Source organism: Erpetoichthys calabaricus, chromosome 3, assembly GCF_900747795.2.
Source record: "Erpetoichthys calabaricus chromosome 3, fErpCal1.3, whole genome shotgun sequence".
NCBI classification, from domain to species: Eukaryota; Metazoa; Chordata; class Cladistia; order Polypteriformes; family Polypteridae; genus Erpetoichthys; species Erpetoichthys calabaricus.
The window spans coordinates 244,307,368-244,332,535 of record NC_041396.2 but is presented as its reverse complement, the minus strand read 5'-3'; the positions used below and the strand labels follow the sequence as shown (position 1 = coordinate 244,332,535).

Here is a 25,168-nt window from a genome sequence, read left to right as displayed (position 1 = left end):
ACATCTACAAAGAACCATGCACACAGTACATATATCTTTCTTCAGCAAAACACATTTTATCAGTAAACGACCTAAACCAAATGTTAACCCTATCAAATTTCTCAAACATCCTGGAAAAGGGAGATCTACAATTTGTCAATGTTGGAGATCACAGGCCAATGGGTGGGCTGAAAATGGATATAGTTGAAATGTAGACTGTGGCAAAAGAACCCTCTAGCTAGCCAGATCAACAAATTATTGTGAAAAGGCACCCATTGTTATTTTAATTTTTTCTCCAAATGAAAATACAATTGCTGATTGATGAGCTCTTGAAGTTTTTCCAGTCTTGTAGAACTGTTGACACCTCTACTTAAATTCTGATATGTAAAAATGATTCTTACAAAATAACCATATATGAAACAGAAAGCTGTAAGCAATTCAGACAATTTATTTGGTGTTTCAGGGAGTAGAAATAATAAACAATAAGAGAGAGGAAATATGTAGCCATTGGCCCATAAACCAGATGTAACGAGAAGAAAAAATTTGTGGAACGTCAGAGTATTCAACTATAGCTTTGCTGAGAAAAATATAATACCCCTAGTCAAAATCCTCCCTTTTATCTGTGTCTCATTTCCTACAAAGTCCTTGTCTCTATTATCTTGTAGGGTTAGCTGGTATTAAAGGGTAATGTGAAGGAATTTCTTTACCATATACAGTATTCTGTTTATTAAACTAGACAGTCATTAAGCATGTTGCCTATGATCAAGTTAGATTCATTATTTTCCAAGTGTCCTAAGGTTCATGTTCAATAGAGGAGGCTCATTTTGTTAATATCAGTTTAAAGCAGTTTTCAGTGTTTGCATGCTTTTGAAAATCTTAGAAATGTATTTGATTGCATTATTCACTCCAGGCAATCAAAAGTGTGATTTACACTGGCAAACTCTGACCTTCAAATAAACAGCTAATGGATTCTGATGTGCTTTATGCTGTGGTGAGGTGAAAAGTATAACACATTCATACGTCTACATGGTCAATTTATTTCTGCTGTACATAGTTAATAAATGTCCCTGGTTGCTGAACTACTTCAAATAGGGAAATACAGTTGTTCCACTGACAGATATATATCCAGAGCAATAAACAAATTCCTCTGTTTAGGTTATGATAAATGACACATCCTACAAAGTGAGAACTTTTGTCAACACTGATGTGCTGAAAAAAATCCACAACAAAATACATTATGCTCAAAATTAATTGCATTTTGACCTAAATGTGTTGACATATTGTGCAACAAGACTGCAGCATGTTTTTATATTAGTTTTAATTGAGAAAATAGCATTTAAAATTTGCATTCAAGACGGTTTCATAAATGAGGCCCACTCAAGTGAGACTCACACACTACATTGTTTTTTGCATGTGAAATGCATCACTAGACAAATAAGCTATTCTGAAAATATTATATTTATGATTAACATTAAGAAACTAAACTGACGGAACAGAGAGTACAGTAAATGTCACAATGCACAGACAAACACATAATTAAAATCAATATGGACATCAAAGCTGTAACTCAATTTCCTTTTCATTTATTACATGAGGAATCAATTTAACTTGTCCTTCATCTTTCATGTGTCATCAGTAAAAATAAATACATACAATATACTGATTCCATATTTACAACTTATTTTAGATAGTAGACTCAGTTTCTAAAAAATATTTTCCTTTATCACTTTAACCGCTAGTTCATTGATGACTGAAACATGGGAGTATACCCAAATGTATGTTTTGAGATTTATTCTAACAGAAATACATGCAACAGACACAACAGCCAAATGTTGAAAGTCAGTTTTATTTCAGACTGGGGTGCTTTCTGTACAAAGTTTGCCTATGTACAGATGGGCTTACTTCAGGGGCTTCAAGAGGAAGGATAACCATTTAACCTTTGGAACTAATGACTGGTAAAATGCTTTGAACTTCATGCCACATTATACATTCCCGCTAACACCCACATCCTCCTTCCTCTAGACAAATTCCCTTTGTTTACTATAGTTTGACTATCGCTTGACTATGTGTTATATTGTTTTGTCATATTTCTTTTTTTTCTCTAAGAAATGACAATCAACTGTCCTCCACTTATGTTTCTGGACCTCCCATTCACTCCCTCAGTGTCCTCTCAGAATGCTTAACTTTCCTTGAAGTCTGGGTACTGTCTTCTACCATTTCTCCATCTCATAGCTCAAGGATCCTCATTGTGGACCGACATCATTCTCTTTTCTGCCCCAAAATAGTGAAAGACTCAAATATACAATTACTAGGATGAAAGTTTTATGTTTTGGTATTTTGTTTTGTCTGCCATTTTGTGATCCCTTTTACAAAATATGTATATCTATTTAGAGGTTTTGAACATCGAGGAATCCAAAAAAAAAATTTGTTTTCATTTTATGGTCATCTGAAAAAGTAGAAAATATGGAAAATTTTGCTTAAATGTCATTTTGATTGACCTTGCAGTTGGATATTGTCATTTTGTACACTTTCAGGCATTGCTATGGGTGTCGTTGAGTGTCACATTACTTGTGTCAATAGGGATCAAGGCTATAAAGGTCAGCTGCATACATTGCAATAAAGCTTTTCCTGGTTAACAAACTTGCTAATGGTATTTTTAGTTAGCATTTTAACTCTTAATGATGGATCAGTTGGACTGTTGGGTATCATTTCAACTTGCCTTTTGAACTACTTTTTATCTCCTGATCATCTTCAAGAAAAAATCTCACAGTATCCAAAGAAGGGAGAATATACACAGCATATAAAATCAATTCATAATTAAAGTAGTACTAAGCTCTAAAGGTGCCAGACAGCGCTACCCACTTTCTCCTCTACGTTTTAATCTTTCCCTTGAGTCTCCAAAAAGTTGCTCTATATACAGTGTAACTCGGACCTATTCTCAACTATTATCATGCAAGTGGAGGAGCTCAAGTACTTCAGCATCTTGTAGGATCTGGCAAAGCAGTGATTGGCACCCATGAAGTTATATAAAAACATGCTGTTTTTAATTAAGATTTTATTGTATTTTGTGTATTGTACAGTATAGAGATATGGCCTAATTTCTGTGCATGCAAAAAGCCATCTACCATTTAGTTATCTTGGGAAATACAAATATATAAACTCACAACAAATGTTTAACTACCATGTCTCCCGGTAGTTAAACTACACAATATTCAAATGTTGAATCCTGGTTTAATGACTCTTGCTACAAACTTAAGAACTCGTATTTGCCTTCTTGGTTTTGGTTATACAAGCTATTTGTATTACTTAGGATGAATTGGTGACTTCAGTGTCTTAAGGCTGATAATAAACTTGGAAAATAATTGAGCTCTTGACTCTACTCTGTAAAAATGAATAAATAAATAAATAAAGCATTTTAAAATAATTTGTTGGGCTTGTTCTTTTCAAGACTGTTCTAATAATGATCCATAGAGCAACTCTGAAAAATGGCATCATATCCAATCTATTCAATATAAATATGGCTCTGGTCATACTTATCATTTATGTCAGGGGTCCCCAACCCCCAGTCCGTGGCCCACTAGAGAGAACTGCTGGCAACGGAGACTTACTCAGTGAAGGGCTACAGCAAAATGGCTGCCCCCATCACTGAGGTCACTTTGCAGAGGCGCAGAGAGAGGAGAGAGAGGACGGAAGAGGAGAGACCGAGGTGAGAGAGTATTACAACAAAGTATTTTTATAGTCCCGACAGATTCCTCATATGACTTGAGTCTATAGAAATCTCGTTACTACGAAGTACATTCAGCAGATACTTTCATTACAACGAAGTGACCTTGAAATGCTTGAATGAAGCATCCACAAAGCAGTTAGTTCTGTGGTCGCAGCTCAGTTGTGCACATTTGCACAACGATCCCCAAACAGAAACATTGTAAAAAAATTTTCTTTCTTCGAACTTTCCTCGTACTGTTTTTTTTTTGCTGTTTTTGTTTTCTGTGGTTTTCAGTGATACCTTTTGCTTATTCCTTGTCAATATTTGAAAAACATCCATTGGAATTTAACTCATTGTCACTCTCCTATAGAATCTGCAGACATGAAAAAATGATAACAGTGTTAATGTTTGTGATGTGCAATCTGTTGGAATGACAAATGCAATGCATATGTCTTTGTTATATGCAAAAAAATAGAAAAATCTTGGGTTGCAAACGTATGCGAACTGCTGCATTTGAAGATGCCGAAGAAGCTGTTTTTATGTGGTTCATTGATGCTCGTTCAAGAAAATGTGAGGTTTATAAACTCTCTTGGGACCTCTGTCAACGGGACAACATGCTGAAGAGCGTCCCGAAGTGCGATCACCGCGTCTGTGGAAGAATGTTTATCTGTTGCCGGGGCAACAGCAGGCTCACAGCTCTGCTGCGTCTCTCTGCCAAAGCAAACAGAACAGATCTCAATGGGTGATGCAAGGAACATTGTAAATGCAGGGAACAGTATTACTTGGCCACTAACCTAGCCACAACCCTGCCTGACTGTTGTGTTTGTTTATAGGAGAGTGGCAGATCACACTACAATAAATAACCATGCTGTTCCTGTTTCAAGCTGAATAAAGCTGGTTTTGCTAAAGTACCGAGACTCAGTCTCGTGTTTTGGGGTGTAAGACCGGGACTTATAGCGCGACCACGATCTTTTAGGATTCGCTTCTGTGGCACTTCACTGTACCGCTGTGAGCCTGCTGTTGCCCTGCCCCAGCAACGGACAAGCAATCTTCCACAGACACGGCAATCGTGCTTCGGGATGCACTTCAGCGTGACATTCCCGTTGGGTGGGGGGATCTCAAAAGAGTTCAGAAACCTCACAATATGAACAAGCATACAGGCACTATTGGGCACCCCACCTTTACCCACTCTGCAGACTCAGTATCCAGCCAGGCTGGGTGAGTGCTGGAGGAGTCCGAGGAGGAAAATCTGAGGCAGTGGTGGAGCAACAGCACATGGGGCAGAGGCAGAAGATACCCGTTGTTCAAGTTGGCAGATAAAGTGGCTGCATTCAGAGCCAAATTTGATTTATAGAGCTGACGAGTGAACATTGGGATTTTTGATATGTTTCATACGTTAGCAGAGGTTGTTAAAGATACCAAGCCAGGGCCTCCTTTCTCCCAGCTGGTGTATGATCACCTATCTCAGCTTTCAACAGAGTTTGAGCATTATTCCCAACCACAAAAGACCCCTGAAATGGGAAGAAATGGATCCATGACCCATTTGTGAATAAGCCAGGTGAAGAAACTTTGTCTGTGCTTGAAGAGGATCAACTGCTTGAGGTTGCAAGTGATGGTGACCTTAAAAGTATGAGACAACTTCAAATCTCCATATGTTTTGGATTAAAGTCAAGGCGAAATATCCAGAGGTTGCCACAAAAGCACTGAAAAGTCTGCTTCCATTTCCAACATCCTATCTTTGTGAGGCAGCGTTTTCTGCAGTGACAGCAACCAAAATGAGATTACGGAGTAGACTGAACATAAGCAACACACTTTGAGTGTCACTGTCTTCCATCATCCCCAATGGGATCGTCTGGTTGCAGGAAAACAAGCTCAGGGCTCCCACTGATTCTGCATTATGATAAGTTGTATCATTTCTGTTACGATATTATACCTTAATAATAATAGAAATGTAATGTAAATTGTGCATAAAACTGCCCTACGAACCCGTCCCAAATCCCCCCATCTCCCCCCCACCCAAACACCAGTCCCTGGAAGATTTTGCTTCTAGTAAAGCGGTCCTTAGTGTCAAAAAGGTTGTGGACCACTTATTTATGTAATGCAACTAAATTAGTCGTTTTTATAATAACCCATTCCAAATTAAAATGATAAAATGCTGGAAATGTGTTAATTTCTTCATTTGCCTCTTTTTCTTTACCATTTTGCTAAAAGCTAACAGAAAATATACATATATATATATTATATTTTTTTTTTTACTTGTAGACACACAATGTTTGTAATTTGTGCTGTTGTATGGAAGACTAACTACATTTTCTCAAAGAATTAATACTTCTTTCTCCTAACGAAGTTATGCTTTTGTTCATTTAATTCTCTTATTTCTAAAAGGGCAGTAAACTCTTAATGCACTAGGTTTTTATCCACTGACATAGAATGTGTATAAATATTTTCTACCATAAACATAGAGTATTTGTATTCAAGATCTTCTGTCCTATTCTCATTCTTGGATCAGGTACAAACATGTTTTAAAGTAAAATATACAACTTCAGAGAGAAATAACACCAGTGTTTCTGAATTGATGTTAGAACTGAATGATGAACTGAGGGACCCCATCACAATGTGCACCCAAACACATTGCCAGAGAAAACTTCAGTAAAGTTATTATTAAAATGCAAATTAAAATCATAAGTCATTTTCAATACAGAAAATCTCCTGCAAAATTAACCTTTATTTTTCTTTTCTAACTGAGTAGACAGTGTTTACTTGAAATGCACTTTAAGTCGCAAAAACAAACAATTTACATGATAGAACATGGCATTTAAAATGTATAGATGCAATTATCTGGGACTTTCAGCATTATTGCACTATAAAATCTGTATACTTCGGTATCTAATAGTTTAACACAGATCAAGACCAACAGACAGCACAGCACAAACATTCCTTTGGATGTTAATAAAGCCAAGTACAATTAATATTAATAAAGCCAAAGCATAATTATTTCTTTTCAGGCAAATATAAACAATCCTACATTCCTATTACACTGCTAAACACACTGTATTAAATAAAAAAACATAAATGTTTCAACCTGAAAATTAATAATCCAGTATATTTTAATAATGTTGGAATTATTAAAATATAATTTTAACAAAAACAGTTAGAAAAACAGCCAATGTTACAGTGATCAAATTGTCCTTTAATAGATCTTGTTGGATTTCCATTGTGAAGGACAAATATGCACTAGTTGTTTCAGAGCAGTTCAGTAGTAGCTTTATTCTATCAGCTTTTTACCTTGCTGAAGTATACTTTTGAAATTGGATCAGCAAGTTATGTACATTTCGCATCACTCATTATTCTTTTGGTAGCAATGAAATAATGATTACTTGTGTAAACTACAAAAACTTTGTCAATGGTGTTCAATTTGTGGCCTAGAACAGATGTAGTTATTAGCACTAACATGACAAGAAATAATGTTAGTGGTTACTAATTACGAAGTCAAGCAAACATGAAAGCAATTTTTCTCAGTGATTAAGGATAATTAAAGGAGAAAATTCTACAGACAGTTTAATTAATAATGTTTTGGAATACCTTGTTGCCCAAGTATGCAGGCGGTGCACTCCAATAATAAAAGAAAGGCGACTCTCTTTGTATTTCTTCACTGTTAAGGTGGACTTGCAGATTCATATTATTGGACTCAAGGATGACAGGAAGATTTTTAATACCATCTGAGCCCACAAACACCCATCCAGTCATGTCCATCACCTGTAGTGTGAAAACAATAGAAAGGAACTGGTGGCTGAGCGGTAGAGGATTTCTTAAGCTTTTATTTATTTTAAGAAATATGTATTTACTTTTCATTCTAAAATCCATGAATTTAAATCAGGGATATAATTTTGAACAAAATTAATCATTGAAAAACATAAATGCATATAGTTACAGGTAAATAGAATACAATTTGTGCCAAAATTAAATAAATAAAAGAGCAATTATGAAACAAACAATTACATGAAAAAGTGCAATATGATAATAAATTGAGAAAAAAAAGAACTAAATAAAAGTAGTTCAGTTTTTATGAAATACATCGTCATCATCATTTTGTTTTGGTTTGTAATTTGGTTACCTTGCATTTAATTATTGCCGGTTTCATATCAAAATGGCCTTGTTTTAGTGACTGTTGTTATTTTACAAAGAGGCTATTCTGAATGATACATTGCAAATGGAATGCCAATGCCAATAATTTCAAACTGTCTCGATTTCAGATGGTCTTGTCACTTGTGAACCAAGACAAAGATCAACTGGCTGAATGTATTTCTATTGGTTAATTCTTTGCTGTCAATTACATTTCCCTAACTGCACTGAGCACTTGCTAGTTGTAGGTTAGGTCAGAAAACAAAGATCAATTAGGTACAAAGATAAAATTGCCACTATAAGAAAATAATATATGGTAGTCTTATGCATTTGATGTGTTATCTGGTCTTAGCCACATGTGAAACTCAAAAAGGGGGCAGAGTTTGTGGTGTGAAAAATACCAGCCTCCAACACCCAAGATTCATCAACTGCATCGTTGCAGTATTTCACTGCTAAACCTGGATGTATCTTGTTTTTTAAATATTTTTATTGATTTTAATTTAAAGCTAATAATATTCCATTCAATCAAGTCAAACCTAACAAACCAAAATTCAAGAGAAACCCAAGAGAAAGAGAGGAGAGCCAATAACCAGAAAAAATCTTTAAAAATGGCAAGGAAGGAAGAATATCATTTTCCACAATAAAGAAGCTTATTCTAAAATGTTATTGATTAGATCCTGCCATAGTTTTTAAAAGTTTTGATCAGATCGTCAAAGTAAGAATTTGATTTTTTCCAGTTTCAAATAGTTTAGGACATCAGTTACCACTGACTTAAAAGAGGTGGGGTGGGATTCTTCCAATTGAGAAAGATAAGTCTATGTGCAAATAGTAAGATGACACCTTTTATTGGCTAACTAAAAAGATTACAATATGCAAGCGGGGCCTTGCATATTGTAATCTTTTTAGTTAGCCAATAAAAGGTGTCATTTTGCTTGGCTTTTCTCTACATTCATAATGGCTAACACGGTACAACACCCTAGTACTACAAATAGTAAGATAAAGGTAATTACAGTTTGTTTGTCTTTCTCCACTTTAAGCTCATCTGGGAATATACAAAACACAGCTGTTAGTGGATTAGGAGAGACTGTGACACCAAGGCTGTCTGATAGGCATTCAAAGATTTTTGTCTAAAACGATGTTAAATTGGTGCACACCCAGAACATATGGAGCTAGACTGCAACATTCACAGGATGAATCTTGCCCTGGATACATTTTGGACAATTTTAAATGAGATATAAGCGCTCAATAAAAGATTTTAAGTTTAATTATTGAATGTTGTGTCCATATGAAGCTAGAGTGTATTCTGTGCAAGGCTGCCCTCCGCTCCTTTTTTGAAATATTAAGGGAAAAGTCTTTTCCCCACGGTAATATGGGATGAAAGGAATGGACTTTAAAACATTTTTTTATATTGCAGAGATGCTATCTGAGTCTCCATGACTGATCAATATTTCTTATGGAATAGAAATAGGTGTAAGGTGAAGAAAATTGGCCATGTTCTGTTTAGCAAAGTTTCGAATTTAAAAGTAGTGGAAAAAATTGTGTTGATGAGAAGTTAAATTAGAAGCTTAATTGTTCATAGGATGCAAAGACATTATCTATGTAAAAATCTCTAAGTATTTTATTCCCGGACACTTTCTAAATAAATAAATAAATAAATAAATACTATGTATGTTTGAGATTCCCAGCCTGCATCTATCTATCTATCTATCTATCTATCTATCTATCTATCTATCTATCTATCTATCTATCTATCTATCTATCTATCTATCTATCTATCTATCTATCTATCTATCTATCTATCTATCCATCTATCTATCTGAGACAGGAACAGCATGGTTATTTATAACCTATACACAGACACAGCAATCAGGCAGGGTCATGGCCAGGTTAGTGGCCAAGTAATACTGTACCCTGCATTTATAATGTTCCTTGCATCACCCATTGATGGCAAGCGCTTATAGTGCAATCGCGATCGACTCGGATCTGCTTTAGCTGCGAGCCGCTGCAGCATTGGGAGCCAGTGTTTGCCCCAGCAAGTGATAGACTGTCTTCCACAGATGCAGTGATCGTGTCTCCGGACGTTCTTAAGCATGTCTTCCCATTGGGGGAGTCAGAAACCTTACAAAATACTTAAAATTTGAGAAATATTTTAATTTTAAAACTTTAAAATTTTTCAAAACTCCACACATGTAGCGGCATATGAACATTTAAAAGCTACAGGTCAGCACAATATTAGTGTTTATGTTGCTGATTTTCATATATCATATTGTCTATATACATTGATTACACATTTTTTAAAAATGTCGATTTTTTAAATTTTATTGAGGTGTCAGTCAAAGGTACAATGTCTGTTAAATATCTCTTATGTTTGCACTGCATGTGTTTAGTTAAGAAAAAGGGCAGGTGCCTTTTATCTTGCAAAAAAGAATTTGAAAATGCCCAGGCATTTACAAAAACAGCTGAGTTTTGTTTCACATTTAAAACAAAATAAAACCATTTAAAAGCATTTTACATTCAATGGTAGGCAAGTAAGTCCCAAAAACTTACTACAGTGCGATAAATAGCAAGCTAAAAAAGAAACTGAAATGGAAAAACAGTTGTATATGAGGTATAGACATGTGACTCCAGTGCTAAACATAAGGTTTATGAGAGCCAGAGAGCCACAGTTAAAAAGGATACTAGGAATGCCAAATGGCAGTTAGAAAGAAATATTGCAGAAAAGGTGATAGATGACACAAAGAGAAACTTTCAGTATCTTTGTAGGAAAATTTCACTCAAAGAGAAGCTGAAGTGTATAAGAAACAATGAACTAAAATGTACTGTCTGCAATATAGTGAATACTCTACATTTTCATTTTCCTAAAGTTTTTACATATGAAGATGCCAATAACCTTCTAGCATTTACAGGGACCATCGAGGACATTGAATTTGAAAATTGTAATGAGAAAAGTGCTGCTTAGATGGAAGGAATAATGCTTGCATTATGAAGGAAATTAATAAAAGCCCTTGGGAGCCTCTTCGCAGGGCACCCTGGATATCATCTACATGAGTCGCAGCACACGGCTTGACGGCAACTCCAGTCTGTACCAGGAACTGAGAAGGATGGCTGTGAGAGCTCTGAGGACAGATAAGGAGGTGTTTGTTAGAGGAATCTGTGAGCAAGAGACATACCATTTATGGTCCAGTGATTCATATCCTGCTTACAGAGGAATAAAAGTATTTCACACATCTGAATCTGTTCCTTGGACAGTCGCAGTCAGAGTGGGTGATGGAATGGTCCTTATAGATGACTCTGCAATTGTGACCTGCTGAGCTAGCTACTTTGAGCAGCTGATTAAATCTGATCCTCCAGCTAGATGTTGGACATCTCTGGGTTCATGGTTCTTGAGGCTGATCTTTCAGTTAGCTGTGAACCACCCAATCTCATTGAGCTTGCAAACGTGGTGAACCAGCTGAGGGTAGGGAATGTGGCAGAGGGTCTGCGGTATCTGGGGTGAACATCTCCAGGCTAGTGGTAAGGCTTTCCTCCTTGCCTTGCAAGCAATCTTTGCTTACATTTAGTAAACTTGCATCATCCCTAAAGACTGGGAAACATGACTTGTGTCACTATCTGGAAAGGGAAGGGTGATCGCCTGGATTGTGGCAACTACAGGGGGATAAAACTGCTCTCGATGCCGGATAAGGTCCTTGCTAGGTGCACCCTCAATAGAATCACTTACTCACCTACAAGTGACTTGAGCAGTCTGGTTTTATGCCTAAGAAGTCAACCGCATCCTGGTACTAAGGGTTCTTATGGAGCACAAACGCAAATATCAGCAGAGTTTCTTTGCAGCCTTTGTTGTTTGTAAAGTGTTCGGCTCAGTTGATCGAGCTTCCCTATACGATAACCTGAGACTTTGCGGGATCTCCACAAAGTTGCTGGATATAATGGCTGACCTGTACACTGGTACTGTGAGTGCTGTGCAGAGTGAAGGCAGAACCTTTGTGTTTTTCCCAGTTGATTCCGTGGTTTCTCAAGAGTATGTTCTTGCTCCAACTCAGTTCAATGCTTGCATGGACTGGGTGTTGGGCAGGGCCGTGGGGTCCAGTGGCTGTGGGGCATCTATTGGTGAAGAAAGACTCACTGATCTTGACTTTGCCAATCATGCTGTGATCTTCGCGGAGTCAATGGAGGCTCTGATCAGGGCTCACAAAAGACTGAGCGAGGAGTTAAAGTGTCTGGCTTGAGAGTGTCCTCGATAAAAACCAAGACCCAGGCCTCTAATGACCTCTTAAGAACAGCCATTGGCACTGTGTCTGTATGTGGAAAGAATGTCGACCTTGTTGAGAGTTTACTTACCTCAGCAGTGACATTCATGTCTCTGGTGATTCTCCCTATTAAGTCACTAGATGGATTGGGAGAGCATGGCGGGTCATGAGGTTGCTGTAAAGGGGTGTGTGGCACTACTGATAACTTTGCAAAAAGACAAAGGTCCAAGTCTTTACAGTCTTGGTATATGGTTGCGAAACGTGGACATTATCCAGTGACCTGAGACGAAGACTGGACTCCTTAGATACTGTGTCTCTTCTGAGAATCCTAGGGTACCGCTGGTTTGATTTTGTGTTAAACAAGCGGTTGCTCATAGAGTCTGAAATGAGGCACATTACTTGCATTCTATGGGAGCACCAGTTACGGCACTAAGGCCATGTGGCACGATTCCCCGAGGCTGATCCAGCTCACAGGATCCTCATTGTTGAGGACCCAAGTGGTTGCACAAAGCCTAGGGAAAGCCAAAATAACACCTTGCTGCAGCAGAAAGACAGTCATTTGTTTTGTCGTGTGGTGGGTGCGGCAACACGCTATACCAGTGCATGCTCCCCAACCTGACCTGATCTGTTGCCTTTACCCATTATTGTTATTTTTTTTTTTAGTTTTAAATTGGCCCAAGGCCCTCTGGGGTTGCATGCTTTAGTTCTTTACTGTAGCTATCTAAGTAGATCCCATTGTGAACAAATATTGTTTCTATTTAGTGTTACTATTGTGAAGTTTATTACTAGCTTGTTTCATTATTTTTGAAATTAATGCTTATTTGGATCAGGCAGAGCTTTTGTACACTTAAGAGGAGGGAATTCATATTTGGGCAAAGTGATTTCTGTCTTTATCTTTTCATTCTGTCATTTGCTTTCAATTTTCAGGATTTCGATTTGTTTCTGTACTTATTTCTCATTTGTTTCTGAAAAATTGGTTAATTGTTTCACTTGAATCAGTTATCTCTAATTTATGTAGTGCCACAAAAACATAAATTACAAAACACTTCACATCTCAAAAGAAGACTTGTATTCAACCCATGAGGAGAACAACATTAAATAATTCTGAGTTGAAATTAAAATATTGATGAAGATTTCGAAAAGCATGGAAAATAACAAACATTAAGAACTGGATAAAAAAACAGTCCGAGATTTAATGATAATAGAAACTAAGGCTAGGTCGAGTAAGCAGGAGTAACAAAGTGGCTTTTCTGTCTTCACTTAAGCATGATAATATATGAAGCTTCACGAATAAACTTTAGTTGAGAATTTCAGAAGCCAGCCATTTCACCATTTCAGGAAGCCACCAGACTAATGCTCACTGACAATTGTTTAGAGTGGCTCAGGAAAGGAAAGCTGTTTATATGGGGTGGGCAGTGCAGACATGGACTGTAACCAGAACTTTCCATAAAGGTCTGCTCATACTCATCGACTCCTTTTTCCCCATTACTAGCATCTAACACTTGGAAAATGTGTTACATTCTATATTCTCAGAAAACAGTGTTCAACAATGAAAGCTGATAAAAAACTGCAAGCTTGAATGGACTTCCAGAGGAAAATGCAACATTTGTACAGACCGAGGAAATGAACCGTAAGAAACATGATGGCAGTTTAAGCTGTGTGGCATTGAGCAAGCCACTTAACCTGAATTCTCCAGTTGTACAACTATGTAAACAATTGCACTGAACATATATTAATAAATCAACTTATCACTTTGGGGAACAGCACTATAAAAATGGACATTTTTCTTTTACTTGCTTTATAAGAATGTGTATCAAAAAGTATTACTTCCCAGTTGTAGATTTTAAATTTTACTTCAAGACTTTGACAGGATTGTTTTTTGAGGTTAATGGGCATAAAGAGCCACCACTGTAGCAGGGTTTAGCTGGAAAGTCAGGGTTTCAGTCCCAACATAATTCTATGAGGAAGCAACAAAAGGGTATAGTCAAAGTGGAGCATATGATATTATTTATCTTGACTTTCAGAAAGCATTTGATAAGGTGCCACATGAGAGGTTGGGCATCAAACTAAAAGAAGTGGGAGTTCAGGGTGATGTTTGTAGATGGGTGCAGAATTGGCTCAGACACAGGAAACAAATGATGATGGTATGAAGAACCTTATCAGAATTGGCTGACATTAACAGTGGTGTTTCAAAGGGGTCAGTGCTAAGGCCGCTGCTATTTTTAATAAATGTAAATGATTTGGATAAGAATATAAGTAACAATCAGATGATACCAAATCCAAAAATCTAGAATCCGTTGAATCATTACAGAGGGCCTTGAACAGCAACAACTTGGGACTGGACCGCGTGTCTGCCTGGGGGGTTGCCAACCGGGATCCCAAGCTGTTTCATTGTGTGGTGGGTGCGGCAACGTACTGTACCAGTGCATGCTCCCAGACTTGACTTGATAGTTGATAATTATATTAGTATATTAGTGAAATTAAAAAAGGTATATTTGTAATTTAGACTCTGGTAAAATATTCAGTATAAAGGGTAGCAAAATTTGTAGAAATGCTTAGTCCAATTCCAGGTCACAGCCAGTCATACCATATTATAACAGCACTGGGTTCAAGGAAAGAACCAAATGAAGAATGAAATCAGCTCATCATAAGGACCACTCATTCGCAATAACACACATACACAAACACCAAGCCAATTAAGCAGATTAAAATATTCATGCCTGATATACATGTTTTTGGTTTATGCATAGAAAAAGAGTATCCATAGAAAAATGTACATAGATGTGAGGCATTTGTGCAAGCTGTACATCAGGGGTGAAACTTAGATCCTGGTGGGATGCAGTGGCAGCAGGTTTTCTGTCCAACCACTTTCTTAATTAGTAATCAATTTCTGTTGCTAATACAACACTTTGTTGTCTTAATTTTAATTAACTTAAATTTTAAATTTTCCTTAAGCAGCAGCCAAAAAATAATGAGATGCAAAGCAAGCCAACAGATGGCCAGCTAACTTGATTCCATTTGCTCCTACAGTGTGTGTTTATCATACATTATCCATTTTAATAGAATATCTGAAAATAAAACAATGAAGTTCCAAGGAATCTTTTCAGAGCCACAACAAATTCTAAAGATGCTTTCAGGAAAGAAAAAAATCAACAGTTTTGGAAATGTCTGTTGTGGTAGAATTAGAGGTCTAACAAGTCACAAGGATTAAATAAGAGACTACTGATTTAGAAGGTTGAAGGTAAAATGGTGACTCTCCAAGAACTGACTTTGAGACCCTTTACTGCAGCTCATCTGTTGTCTAGCTTTAAATCTCATTACTGCTTGACTTTTGGTTAAAGAAAAAAGAAAAAAAATGTTTGGAATCTTTAAAAGCATGCAATTTAAAGTTAAGGTAAACAATTATGTTCCACTAGCAGAAGCGTTGGGTTACTAATGAAGAAAGCTGTTGGAACAAAATCTGTAGTCAATGCTGCCCTACATAGACAGTGATCAGTGTCCATATTTATCAAACATCTGAGGCTAATCTCAGAGTGACTGAATTTATTTGTCAGTTTCATCAATTTTCCTAATTTAGAAAACTACTTATAATTGCACCAGAATGTAGGAGAGTTTGTTATCTGTTCCAGCTGGCTAGAAGGTGGCGTTCACACAGAGATAAGCACTTACATTCCAGTAACAGCAGAATGTTTTGGAAATGCTGGTCAAATGGAATAATATTCATAACAAATCTTGTAATTGCTCCATCTACATGCAGAAGCCATGTCCTGTCAACCAAAATGAAACTTTTGGCAGCATTACATTTTTTCGGCCACCAGAAAAATGCAGCCTTTGCAATAATGATGATTTAGGTATGTCACAATCTACCATTTCTCAAATTTTGCACCAAACTTTCAGCATCCTTCCAACACCTGAGGCAATACGAAGATTTATACAATGTGAGGTAATATTAAACCAAGTTACATTCATGCAGATCACTGACTTTCCTAGAGTTGTTTGTGTGATTAATGGCACACATCTAAAGATCATTGCCTCAAGCATGGATGAGCACTCCTATGTGAATAGCAAGTGACATTACAGTATCAATTCATAGGTGGTCAGGGATTCAAACCGTATTGTTCTTGATGTTGTTGTGAAGCTTAAAGCAATGTCCTACCTTATAATGTTCACCTTCTTCTTCTTCTATTATTATTATTATTATTATTATTATTATTATTATTATTATTATTGTAGTGCAGCCTTAGCGTTAGTATAACAAAATCACAAAATGTCATCATCATTTCCAAGAAAACCACAAAACACCTTCATGAGTGCCATTTTGCTGCATGGGGTGCAGTAAAATTCAGACGTCATAAAATTTTAAACATGAACTCCTATTCCTTGCCAAGAGTGGGTTTGGGATGCTTCATAAATTTTTTTCATATCCTACCCTTGTCATGGTTATTGGATGCCAACAAAGAGAGCTGCAGAAGATCTCAATACCCTCTTTGAAGGGCTTCCACCTGATCTGGAAGTGCTTTCAGTGCGCAATGCACCAGGCACCAGAAGTTCTCCCAGGTCTGGCATGAAAGAAATTTTTTCTTACATCAATAGTCAGAGTTGGTAGGAGGTGGATAAGACTATGTGGGAGCAGCAGCAGGAAAATGAAAAACCTATTGCTTTAAGGTGCAGAAAAGGAGGAAATTGGAAACCTGTAAAAGTGTGGTATGGAGTAAAAACCTTGTTTGTGAACCCAGGACTGTGTTATGTAGTTGTATCTGGGGGTTTGGGAACTAATACACCCTCTCATGGTCACCATATACGTATGTATATGTATGTGTGCCAGAACCCAGCCACAGGGGATGCACAAACCAGTTTGTTTCTTTGTGCTGGTCCCGAGCCTAGATAAATGGGGAGAGGTATGTCAGGAAGGGCATCCAGTGTAAAATTTTACCAGATCAATATGCGGACAACAAAACAGATTTCAATACCAGATTGGTTGAGGCCCAGGTTAACAACGGCTGCTACCAATACTGTTATCCAACAGGGTGCTGGCAGAAATTGAGCTACTGTTGGCCGAAGAAGGAAAAGAAAAGGGGGAAGGTATGTCTGGAGGCAGGGGGAAAAGGGTAAGATAAAGAGAGTGGAAGTAAGGGTTGGAACTTTCAATGTTGGCAATATGACTGGTAAGGGGAGAGAGATTGCAGATATGATGGAGAGAAGGAAGGTTGATGTATTGTGCATGCAAGAGACTAAAGAGAAGGGGAGTAAGACCAGGTAGATCGGAGGTGGGTTCCAATTGTTCTACCATGGTGTGGATTGGAGGAGAAATGGGATAAGGGTTATCCTGAAGGAACATTACAGTATGTCAAGAGTGTTTTGGAGATGAAAAGAGTGTTGGACAGAGTAATGATTATGATGCTGGAAATTGAAGGTGTGATGATAAATGTTGTTAGTGCATATGTCCTGCATGTTGGATGTGCGATGGATGAGAAGGAAGATTTCTGGAGTGAGTTAGATGAAGTGGTGGCCAGTGTACCCAGGGGAGAGAGTGGTGATTGGAGCAGATTTCAATGAACATGTTGGTGAAGGGAACAAAGGAGATGAGGAGGTGATGAGTGTGCATGATGTGAAGGAAAGGAATGCAGAAGTTCATATTGTAATGGATTTTGTTAAAAGGATGGACATGGCTATGGTGAATACATATTTTAAGAAGAAGGAGGAACACAGGGTGGTGTACAAAAGTGGAGGAAGATGTACACAGGTAGATTATATCCTATGCAGGTGGGTCAGTCTGAAGGAGACTGGAGACTTCAAAAGTGGTGGCTGGGGAAAGCATAGTTAGGCAGCATAGGATGGTGGTCGGTAGGATGACGTTGGAAGTCAAGAAGAGGAGGAGAGTGAGGAGCCAAAGATCAAGTGGTGGAAGCTGAAAAGGGAAGACTGTAAGGCTGAGTTCAGGGAGGAGGTAAGACATGCATTGGGTGGCAGTGGAGAGTTACCAGATAGCTGGGCGACTACGGCAGAAGTAGTAAGGGTGACAGCAAGAAGGGTGCTTGGCGTGACATCTGGACAGAGGAAGGAGGATAAGGAAACCTGGGGAAGTACAGCAGAGTATACAGAGGAAGAAGTTGTTAAACAAGAAGTGAGATAGTGAGAGAGATGAAGAAAGTAGAAAGGAGTACAAGGAGATAAAGTGTAAGGTGAAGAGAGAGATGATGAAGAGTAAAGAAAAGGCGTATGATAAGTTGTATGAGAGGTTCAACACTAAAGAGGAAGAAAATGACCTGTACTGATTGGCTAGCCAGAGGGACTAAGCTAGGAAAGATGTGCAGCAGGTTAGGGTGATAAAGGCTAAAGATGGAAGCATACTCACAAGTAAGGATAGTGTGTTAAGCAGATGGAAAGAGTATTTCGAGAGGCTGATGAATGAAGAGAATTAGAGAGGGAGAAGGTTAGATGATTCGGAGATAATGAATCAGGAAGTGCAACAGAGTAGCAAGGAGGAAGTAAGGACAGCTATGAAGACGATGAAGAATGGAAAGGCTGTTGGTCCAGAAGTGATACCCGTTGAAGCATGAAGGTGTTTAGGAGAGATGGCAATTGAGTTTTTAACCAGATTGTTTAATGCAACCTTGGAAGTTGAGAGGAAGCCTGAGGAGTGATGAAGAAGTGTACTGGTACCAGTTTTTAAGAATTTGGGAGATGTGAAGAACTGCAGTAACAACAGAGGGATAAAATTAATGAGCAGAGAAGTATGTAAGAATGGTACAGTATATGTATGAGGGAGGTGTGACAGTGGTGAGATCTGATTAGGAGTGACAGATGCATTCAAGGTACAGGTTGGATTACAGTAAATCAGGGATCAGTTCTGGTGATGGACAGTTTGACAAACAAGATTAAACAGGAGTCCCCATGGACTATGATGTTTGTGGATAACATTGTGGTCTATAGCGAGACTAGGGAGCAGGTCGAGGAGACCCTGGAGAGGTGGAGATATGCAATAGAGATGAGAGGAATGAAGGTCAGTAGGAACAAGCCAGAATACATGTGTGAATGAGAGGGAGGTCAGATGAATGGTGAAGGATGCAGGGAGTAGAGTTGGCCAAGGTAGGTGAGTTTAAATCCTTGGGATCATCAGTACAGAAGAGAGGTAAAAAAGAGTGCAAGCAGGGTGGAATGGGTGGAGAAGAGCGTTAGAAGTGATTTCTGCCAGATGGATATCAGCAAGAGTGAAATGGAAGGTGTACAAGACAGAAGTAAGACCAGCCATGTCATATGGGTTGGAGACGGGTGGCCACCTGAGTTAAAGATGTTAAAATTTACATTGTGTGACGAGGATAGACAGGATTAGAAATTAGCACTTTAGAGGGTCAGCTCAGGTTGGACGGTTGCTAGACAAAGTCAAAGAGGCGAGATTGCGTTGGTTTGGACCCAATGCTGGGTATATTGGTAGAGGGACGTTAAGGACGGAGCTGAAAGGGAAGAGGAAAAGAGGAAGGCCTAAGAGAAGGTTTATGGATGTGGTGAGAGAGGACATGCAGGTGATAGGTGTAACGAAGCAAGATGCAGAGGACAGGAAGATAAGGAAGAAGATGATCTGCTGTGACGACCCCTAACGGGAGCAGCCGAAAGAAGAAGAAGAATAGATGCGTTGGATGTATGTGTGCCAGCCCGTATTACACTTTATGGAATTTCATTTACATTAACAGCAGCTTCAATAAAAAAAACAACTTTCCGTTGATTATAATATTAATAGAGGGACTGAGAAGTTCTTTTGTGCTTTGGAATAATAGCCCTCTGCAGCTTTAAAAAAGAGAAAATGCCTCAGAAATATGCCACACATTGTGCTGCAATTTCTATTAAAAATGACATTTCCTTCCCAAGGCGCTTTCCTTGCCTAGTTCCACTCTGAAACCACATCTTGAACGTATGAAATGTGGGCATAAAACAAGAAACCACTTTTATTCTGTCATTTTCAAATTACTCCTCTGACCTGCTCTCAGAGTTGCACATACCAAATAATTTGCAACCTGAGGTGAAACTTTAGAGGACTAAATATGGAAAAATGTTTAAAATGTCAGTCAAATTAATATCTTTCCTGAGGGTCAGTACAATTAACAGAAGTAGCTTAGAATATTGTAGCAAGCATAAACCAGCTAATTTCATGTGATTGTATGCTTCACATGACCCACCTACCCTAAAAAATATGTATTTTTTCAAGGACATCAAATTCCATAATACCTTTGCATACACAAAGCAATTTACCCTCATCTTAAGCATATACTTTACTGTTCAAGAGATTTCAAAAATATGTTTTACTATAGTGTGATAGGATGGAATGGTGGCACCAAGTTAAACGATGCTGCCACACAGCTCTAGGATACTGGGCTCTAAGAATCCTGATCTAGTCATGATCTGCTGGAAATTTTCAGGGTTTTTCTCTTGGTACTCTGGCTTTCCTCCTACCAGAGTGTTTATCAGGGCATTCAATTCAACGGCAAAAGCCCAAGTATGGCACAGCCCTGTTCCTTCACTATTGCATGCTGAATTGAGTGACATATTCGCCATCATCATTCATACAGTTACTGAAGACATTAAACATGATTTTATGGCCTTGGATGGGAAGCTTCCCTGGACAGGATGAGTCACATGCACACCCATATTCAATCACATTAAGCCAATTTAGACTCACTAAATAACCTGGCAAGTATGTTTTTGGAATGTAGGAGGAATAATATTGTACTTACAGTACATACATTCAAATCCTGTCACTGCCAGAAGGTATCCCACGCTTTTGGGCTTTTGAGCAAGGCCCTTAACCCAAATATTGCCCCAGGGGCATTGTACAATGACCAACCCTGCGCTCTAACCCCCAAAAGGTCATTTGAAAAGACAATTTTCCCTTGGAACTACAAGGGAGCATCACTCATCACTATGGCACAAGCCGTCCATATAGTCACTTCTTTGTCTTGATGTTACACTTGTGGTATTAGCATAAAAAGTGAAAGAAGTTTCAGCCAAGCTTATACTTACATTAGAGTATGCCCATTGTGATCCAGAACATTCACTTGAGACATCAGAACAGAAACATTTCTCACATCCATCAGCATTTTCTTGCAAAAGATTAAGAAATCCTGGTTTGCAGTGATTACAGTAGTCTCCCTCCACATTTTTCTGAAAAATTCCAACAAAACAATTTAAATGACTTTAAATCATTTACAAACATTCCCTTGCCATTTCTCATATTTAGAAATCTTCAGGGGCAATATGTGGTGTGTTTTTTTATGTTCTGTCAGCTTCACCTCCTGCATTACAACTCATTGGTTATCAATCCTTACAATACAATTTTTACTCCTGTCCAGATTGTCTTATTAACCAGAGTAAAGTAACTGATACCACATCTGAAACTGCATGCTAAAGATGAGCAATAATTAATGTCCTCCCTGTGCTGGATGATCCTATCTTCATGCTATGTTTACTAAGGGAATCATCATTATTGTTGTGCCAGCAAACTGTACATCAGTTTGACATTTATTATGTCCAAAGCTGCTTATGAAGTCATTTTTCACCTTCTTGCCTAATTACCAAAGCTATAATTTAAAATTAAGGGCAGCACTAAAATTTCATAGCAGATTGCAAACTTGTGCAGGGTAGCAAAGGCCTAAGGTTTTTGTTTCAGTCATGCGGGTATATATACTGGCAAATATGATCCCTTATTTAAATGAAAACCTTTTGAAGATGATTTTTCTTTTTATGTTGATCTTTTAATAGACATAACACAACACTGATTCTTCTTTAAGTTGAGATAACGGCACTGTGACTATTTACATTAGCTTTACCATATATTCTCAAACGTTCCCATAATATAGCATAATGCTAATTTCTATGCACTGATGTTAATGGCAAACCGCTCATTAGCATCTCTCATTGACATCTGTGGACATCAGAAGTACACAGTCACCAAGAAAATAAAAGATTTGTTCATTACGATATTCTCTAAATTGTTTTATTTCCTTTAGTTGATCGGTACTACAGTATTCAATAAATTGATCCAGCAATATTCACAACTCTTTGGTCATTACCTCACAATAACTTACTATGAAGTAAGGATGTAAGGGTAGCAAATGACAGAGGGCTCTATAGAATTCCTTAAAAGGTCCTGTTTAAAAAGTCCCTGTAGTGTGACTCTTTCGAAATTAACAGAATTGAGCAGCCCAAGGATCATTATTTCAAAGGAGTATGGGCACTGATAAGGAAGTCTGGAACAACTGAAGATTGCAAAGGAGATCTCAATCCATTAGATGGCAACAGGGGGTTCTTTCTTATTATGGGCAAAAACAGGCTACCTTTCCGATGTCTAGCCCTTAAAACATTAGCTGAGGAATTTAGAAATGTGACGCCACATGACAGAGCTCTAGGCATATTGGCACAATATTTGTAACCTCAGAAGTAGGTTTTATGGTTATCCTGAAAGTGATCTTAAGATCCTTCTCTTACCAGTTCAGTGAACTTTGACTCTGATGGGAGGAAGGGGAACCAGTGTGGAAGTAGAATGTCATATTTGGAGGAAGGTACAAAGGCTGTGACATTTTTATACATATGGGAAAGTGGACTGACTATCCAACAAGGGCGTGAGGGCCCATAATCTGTATAAGAAGACCATGTGAATTATCAAGCTCTCTCGTTCTCTGCTTTCCTTTGTATGCTTGTTCTGTGTTATCACCTACACATTGTAATAAAACCCCTTTCTAATGTATTTAGGCTTCCTTGTTGTTAATTTGAGCTCTCTGAAGAACAACCACTCTGGCCAGATAGGGTGTTAGATCAGGTATGCAGACTTACTCTTTCAACAAAGTGACATGTTTTGTTGTTATTACTTTGCAAAAAAGAACCATTTGTTTCTCATTTGCTATATATTTATATTTTTTCAAAATCCTAGAGAACAGATCTGATATGATTTGTCTAGGATGGCAAAGTCGCAAAGTTGCCTTGTTGGCACAGCATCCTAGCTTCAAATCCTGTGTCTGGCTGTTGCCTGCATGTATTTTGCATATTTTCCCTGTGTCAGTGTAGATATTCCTAGTTTTTGTCCCACATCCCTAAATATGGTGCATGAAAAGTGGATTGGCAACATTAAATAGACCCCTAAATTAATAAATGATCGGTCTTGATTTGGGTTTTTAATACCAACAAAGGCTTAAAATAGGATACCCACTTTCTAGATTTCAGTCCTACAGATTACATTTACTCAAAATATACAAATATACACACTGGACATGCTTGCAACCAATTTCCTAGCATTAATGACTTCCTCAAATGTAAAAGTTTTATCATCACCTTTATGGACAGTTACACATTAAGATGTTAACAATAAAGCTCAATATGGGATTAACTGTTATATTGTTTACTTCCATCCATCCATCCATTATCCAACCCTCTATATCCTAACTACAGGGTCACGGGGGTTTCCTGGAGCCAATCCCAGCCAACACAGGGCGCGAGGCAGGAAACAAACCCTGGGCAGGGCGCCAGCCCACCGCAGGGCTATTGTTTACTTTTTATTGTCAAATAAACCAAACACCTATCTGCTAAGCAACTTATTTAAAACCCTAAGAAACACCTTACGAAGTTTTACTTATTAATATATAACCAATGATACTGTGACATGATGCAATAAATGTAATAACTAATATTCCAAGTTTCAAGGTGACAGTGACACACATTTTGGCCATTACTCTCTTCATTGAACTTAGGTATTGTACTAAATTAGTCTCTGCATTTAAGCAATGTGTATCTGCTTCAATGAGATGTAATTATAGATATGCTTCGTTAACGCGTCATTGAGGTCAGAAAGAGTTTCACTCTTTATTGTTAACAGCTTTTCATTTTTTATGAAATGTTCTGTTCCAGTGAGTTGGGCCTAAGTGACCTGGCAACAAGTATGTGACTATTGAAGGAAATGAAGTTCTACCATACAATTTTTTTAGATGTATAACCTAAAAAGAATTATTAGGTATTCAAAATGTGCATGATTATGTTGGGCTGCCAAGACATATCAGTATGAGGCAGGCTAATCTTGGCAATGTGACATAGATAAGTGACCTAAAGAGGGCAATACTGTAATAATTTTAGATACGTTTTTTTTAATTTTTGCTAGTCTAAATTAACTCAGTATTTTTTTTTTTGCCATAACAAGTGTGATAAAAAGACAGACTACTGATTATCAATTTCTGTATAGGACAGTGTATTATATCACAATATTACGAATGACAGGTGTCTAGAGAAATAAAAGATTCTGAAAGAGTCAGGGAATGGTTCACGAGTGGATATATTTGACAGAAAAAAGAGATAGGAAGAGAGAGATGCAATGGAATGATGAAACAACTCTAAAAGCTAACTTACATTGTGGGAAACCTACAACATATTATATGTCTAGTTTTGAAAAAGTGTGACTTCAAAAGTGAGATTAAGTGAGATATTAAGTTAAACATGTAGTGCTTAGGGACTAGAAAGGGACCAGCCTTAGTTTTGGGAGAGTTTGGGAGAGGTGTGGCCATAAAAGCAGGGGAAACCTAAGGGTGAATTTTTACATTTTGAAGAGGAAGACAGCTGGGTACCCTGAAATCTCTACCATGAACCAGTTTATTCAATTGTAATTTTCCAAGGGGAAAAATGACCTGAAAGAAGGAAGGCCCACCTCTTCTGACTGTTCAAAAGCTTGCGTTGTCATCATTCACTAAAGAAGATGTACTAGCATGGCTTGATTCAACAATTTCAAATTCTTGGAATCTATTCTAGCTCAAATAATAACAATTATATATGATTGATAGATAGACAGACATACAATTATGACTCCAGACCGGCCGGGAGGCCAATATACTGGGAGGACCAGAGGAACAAACGTTCCCAGGACACTGCCTCCACCGTAGCACTAGAGGGTAGCCCTAGTGGATTGCTGTGGCTCCATGGATTTCTGCAGAGCTTCATGGGAGTTGGAGTTTAAGACAGCCCTGTAGGGTTCTGTGTGGGCTGCCAGGGGGGAGCTGCAGAGCCCTACACTGGGCTTTCACCACACCAGGGAGTGATTCCAAATCTAGCTAACAATCCACTTGGAGCACTCCAAGGAGCAGCA

General features: G+C 38.0%; 1 protein-coding gene across 1 annotated transcript in view; it reads right to left on the bottom strand.

Annotated features, from left to right (window-relative positions):
• Positions 1–25,168, bottom strand: part of lama2 (laminin, alpha 2) — an 820,770-nt gene that overhangs the window by 453,448 nt on the left and 342,154 nt on the right. The window contains 2 exon segments of the mRNA XM_051924216.1: positions 7,268–7,441; positions 21,070–21,210. Coding sequence (XP_051780176.1) covers positions 7,268–7,441; positions 21,070–21,210 — 315 coding nt within the window.